Source organism: Hyposmocoma kahamanoa, unplaced genomic scaffold (genome assembly GCF_003589595.1).
Source record: "Hyposmocoma kahamanoa isolate Upper Pololo Valley unplaced genomic scaffold, ASM358959v1 211, whole genome shotgun sequence".
NCBI classification, from domain to species: domain Eukaryota; kingdom Metazoa; phylum Arthropoda; class Insecta; order Lepidoptera; family Cosmopterigidae; genus Hyposmocoma; species Hyposmocoma kahamanoa.
Window position 1 is genome coordinate 2,290,271 of NW_020653732.1, and position 4,816 is coordinate 2,295,086.

The 4,816-nt window shown below is 34.1% G+C and overlaps 1 protein-coding gene across 1 annotated transcript; it reads left to right on the forward strand.

Annotated features, from left to right (window-relative positions):
* The first annotated feature begins 2,615 nt into the window (after positions 1-2,615).
* On the forward strand, positions 2,616-3,965 carry LOC113227594. The gene is made up of 2 exons (XM_026460552.1): positions 2,616-2,636; positions 3,598-3,965. Exons 1-2 carry the CDS (start codon positions 2,631-2,633, stop codon positions 3,928-3,930), a joined length of 339 nt encoding a protein of 112 aa, XP_026316337.1. The 5' UTR covers positions 2,616-2,630; the 3' UTR covers positions 3,931-3,965.
* Positions 3,966-4,816: the final 851 nt, after the last annotated feature.

Genomic DNA, 4,816 nt, shown 5'->3' on the forward strand with positions numbered 1-4,816 from the left:
TGGATGGAGAAACATATGAAAACTTTTTGAGACAAGATCTATCTGATTTACTCGACGATATACCACTTGACCTTATACGAGACATGTGGTTCCAACACGACGGATGCCCCGCACACTACAGAAGAAGTGTCAAGAGTGGCTAGACACTAATTACCCAAACAAATGGATCGGAAGAGGCGGACCCACTCCATGGCCAGCTAGGAGTCCAGACTTCACTCCCATGGATTTTTATGTTTGGGGACACATGAAAAGTTTGGTGTACAATGATACAAACCCAATAATATCCGTCGATGTTTTGAGACAAAAAATTATTGATGCCGCAAACGAAATTAGAAGAATCCTAACCACTAGTGTAGTGAAAAGTGGCTTAAGACACAGAATGCGAGTATGTGTGCGAAACAGAGGTCAACATGTGGAACATTTATTATAGGCTTCCTGTTAAAAAATAAATAAAGTATTTAATTGTTACCATTTGTATTGTTTTCTGACCCAAGTTAAATTTAAAAGTTTACTACTACCTGCCTTTCATCAAACTTTTTGTCTAGGCATTCTAATAATAATCTAGCTTGTGATACCTTTTTAGAAAGCTAAAGAACCGTAGATATTTTTAAGCACATCTGCAGCACAACTGTCATAGACTTTTTTTTCAATATCTAAGGAAGAATTAAAAAAAAAGCAATTTATTTATTTATTTTTAACAAAAACTCGTCTACTACGGCGCGGTTGGTACAATTACTTGCAAATTTGGTATTTTGAGTAATAAATCTATTAATCTACTACACAAAAATACCAAAAACGAAATGATAACAAGCACAAGACACAAAAAATGGGACATTATAAAAAAAAATTGGACTTTTTTTAAAAAAAACTTCAAAGTCCTATAACATGAGAACGGTTCAGTTTGGGGTATGGTGTTTCATAGTGAAATTAGTCAGAAATGATGCAAACTGTTACCCCTTAAAGGATTCAGGTCGACTTAACCTGTAACCCTGTATATAATATATTTTGTTTTATTAAGTTTTTATTTCAATATTTTTTTAATTTTTAATTATTTAGAATAAGACTAAACAACAATTTAAGTCTAAAAGGCTGACTGTATAATATATTTTGGTGGTTGTATTTTTTTAAAGATTTAAGATCTGATTAACTGTGATTTTTATTAAACATCATTTCAATAATTATGGTTTTAATGGGTTTTAAGTATGATGTTGTCTGGAGGAGGTTTAAGTTACTGATGGCAAAAGTTTTTTTTTATAAAGGGTTTTGTCAACAAGGACTTTGTTTTGTAAGTCAAAATAAAACAATAAATTTTTGACAATGATTAAAATTTTTATAGTATTAAAAAAGAAAGGATTGTCAATTATGAATGAAAAATGATATCTGATAATTAATGTCCATCACGTCCACAGTTACAGATGTCGATTCTTTCATCAAAATTTTTAATCACTTTTTGACAAAATGGTGGGTCTATTTCGTTAATCACTACACGAATTTTGAGTTTTTTCGAACTGAAAAAGTACGCGAGTGAGAGAAATTGGGGTGGGTTAGAAGTTTTGTTATTCTGGAAGTGATGGAAAGAGTGGACAAAGGAAGGCCAAAGAAAAGATGGATGAATTGTGTGAAAGATGACACGGGTAAGAAAGGTGTGAGTCATCGAGTGTATAACCAGAAATAGAGACGAAATGTCATTTAATTTCTTTGAAAACTATTCTGCCATATCATTACTGTGACAACTGCGCTCCGATTGGCTAGCCCGAATTCGAAACAATTGACGGGTGTTGTCAATTGTTTCACTTCAAATCGACAAGTTAACTTAAGCTTTGCTATAATGGACGAAAATTCAAAAAATTACATATTTAATTACCGATGAAATGTGATTCCGTTTGTTTTGTAATTAGATGTTTTGCTGTTTTTCCCACACCACCGAATAGAACAGTACGGCATTGTTAGAAATATTATCTTTATTACAATAAATACAGAATTATTTTTTTTATTAGTTGGCCTGCCTATATTTCAGTGCAAACGAGAGTTGATATTTATAAGAGCTGTATCGCTAATGTGTTACCAGGATTATATGGCCCTTATTTCGTCTCTATTTCTGGTTATATACTCGATGGTATGAGTATAAAAATGACGGTTGATAGGGGAGAGTGGAAGGAAAATACATGTTCTGCCGACAACACCATGCGTGGGATAAGGATAGGAAGAAGAAGGAGAAGAAAAAGAAATGTAACCTTACGTGGTAGAAAAACAAGTTGCATGCTAATTTTAAAATAATGCAGAGTCGCACTGCCGCCTAGCTGCGGCAATGTGAGCCGATCTTTACTCTATCTGTTATTATCGTAGACGATAAACAAAACGACACTTATTATGTTAGATAGTGTTTCGTAACAAATATCTAATTATTTCAAATGTCCATTTCAAAAATACTTATTTCCACGTATTATAAATAAATCTATAGGTTTGTACATAAAAGTATGTCAACATATTTTTATATAAAAGCTTGTGATTTTTTTTACGAAGTATCACTTGAATAGCGACTGTATAATATTAATATTGTACCAAAATACAAAAAAAAATCATTCAAAATGAAATTCTTGGTTGTCTTTGTTATTGCTCAAGCTGTAATCATGCAGGTAAGTTACGTTGTTCTATAAACTTTGAGTGTATATAAATGAAAATGGCGGATAATAGAGATGGGCAGTTTTTCTTCTTATCGAGTATATAACCAGAAAAAAAGACGAAATAAGGGCCATCCGTCATTGGCAACTCATCAGGCAAATAGGCCTTATATCACTTTTAAATATCAATTCTCGTTTGCGTTTAGCGCCATCAATTGACCTGTGTGTACGTCTCCGTATATTACAAAACATTCTGTAAAGATAATATCTCTAACAATGGGGGCTGTTTCATTTGGTGGTGTGGGAAAAACAGCAAAACATCTAATTACAAAACAAACGGACTCACATTTCATCGGTACTTAAATATTACATATGTAATTTTTCAATTGCCGTCCATTACAGCAAAGCTCAAGTTAAACTGGTCGATTTTCGAATTTCAAGTGAAACAATTGACGACACCCGTCAAAATTGTTTCGAATTCGGGCTAGCCAAACGGAGCGCAGATGTCACAGCAATAATTTCCAGATTAATTTTCAAACAAATTAAATGACATTTTGTCACTATTTCTGACTATATACTCGATTTCTTGTGTAGGTACTGGATTTCTGTTTTATTCTAATTTTACTTCAATTCTACTTCTATGTAATGTGCCAGGCAACCATGTCAATTACCTCCTTGGTCTCAAACCAGGGAAGTCCCTGTGTATCAGAGCAATGGACTTCGCCCTGGCTGTGTGAAGAAATAGATTTCTCACAGACGGCACTACGGCAAAAGAGTCGCTAAAAAACCAAAACAAAGATAGCAACAAGTACATAGAAAATTCATGAAATCCGGTTCATTCTGTGGCTTAGTTGGAATAGCGTCTGCCACAGTTTACTAGAAGTTGTTGGTTCAAATCCAGCCGGTTCGCAGGAATTTTTACTAAGTGTTCGATCTTTGTATTAATAATTATAACTTACCCTCCTTTTTTTTTCAGGTATCATCCCAGGCAATCCGCCAGTACATTCGGCCGCAAATAATAGCCCCAGCCTACGCGCCTCAATTAATTGCCCCAGCTTGCGCGCCCCAAATAATTGCCCCAGCTTGCCCGCCCCAAATCATAACCGCGCCCGCTCCCATTGTACCCCAGCCCATTATTACCAAAGTTGGCCCCCCAAGCGTTGCAGAAAATCTGGCAGATACGCTATCCCTGCTCACTGTCAGCAGCCTTTTAGCCGAAACCCTGCCTCTTGGCTACAATAATGTTATTGGTGTCCCTACTCTACCCACCTGCGGATGCGGATGCGGTTATCCTAACATTTTCATATAAATACTTTAAAACTGCTTTCTGATCTGTAATCTAGGTACATAGTTCTATCCTCCTGTCATAACTGACCTATTCGACTTTTTAAAGAATTTAAGTAATTAACATATCTGGGATCAGAATAACAAGATCTACAAACTCTTCTAACCGGTTTTTTAATAACTTCTTTAGTTTCTGTTTTATTGCGTAATTGACATTTTTTTGATGGCAATAAAACTTTAGGTGTCAGTATTTTGAACAACATGAAAGCCTTAAACATGAAAGTCTTAAAAATAACACAAACTATATGGAACAAAATTACGTATTTATGAAATTTTATAACTCCAATTTAATTATTAAAAATATTGTCGACTAGTTTAGTTCGGAGAATCGTTAAACCTCTTTCCTAAAAAGATGCCATTTTGCAGATGTATCCTTTTTACACCACAGACTCGAAATCTTTTTGTAACTGTATTTGTTTTTGGCGCTCTTTTTAAAAACGTATTTTGTTGTTACTTTTCATTCTTTTATACTTTATATAACATTGTAATACCTAATGTTATGTTCCGCTACACAATTGTACCTTGGTTTTATGACGTTGTTAAAAATTACTTATAAAAGAGACTCTGTAAACGTTTATTTTCCTAGTTTAATTTTTTTTTTGTTGGTCTGTCTGTTACTGTTCTAGGACCTGATTAAGTTTATGTAATATCTTAATTCATTTACTCAATAAACTGTTCTTTATGTAACAAATATGTGTTTGCCTTTGTGATATGCTATCCCTGTCATGTCAATATCAATAAGGCCGCCTATTTACCCTGTCTTTTGTTTTCCTTATATTTAGTTTTTGTGTGCGAGAATATTCCTACATAGGTAATAGATATCAGCCGTAATGTCACCTATTTCTGTCGCA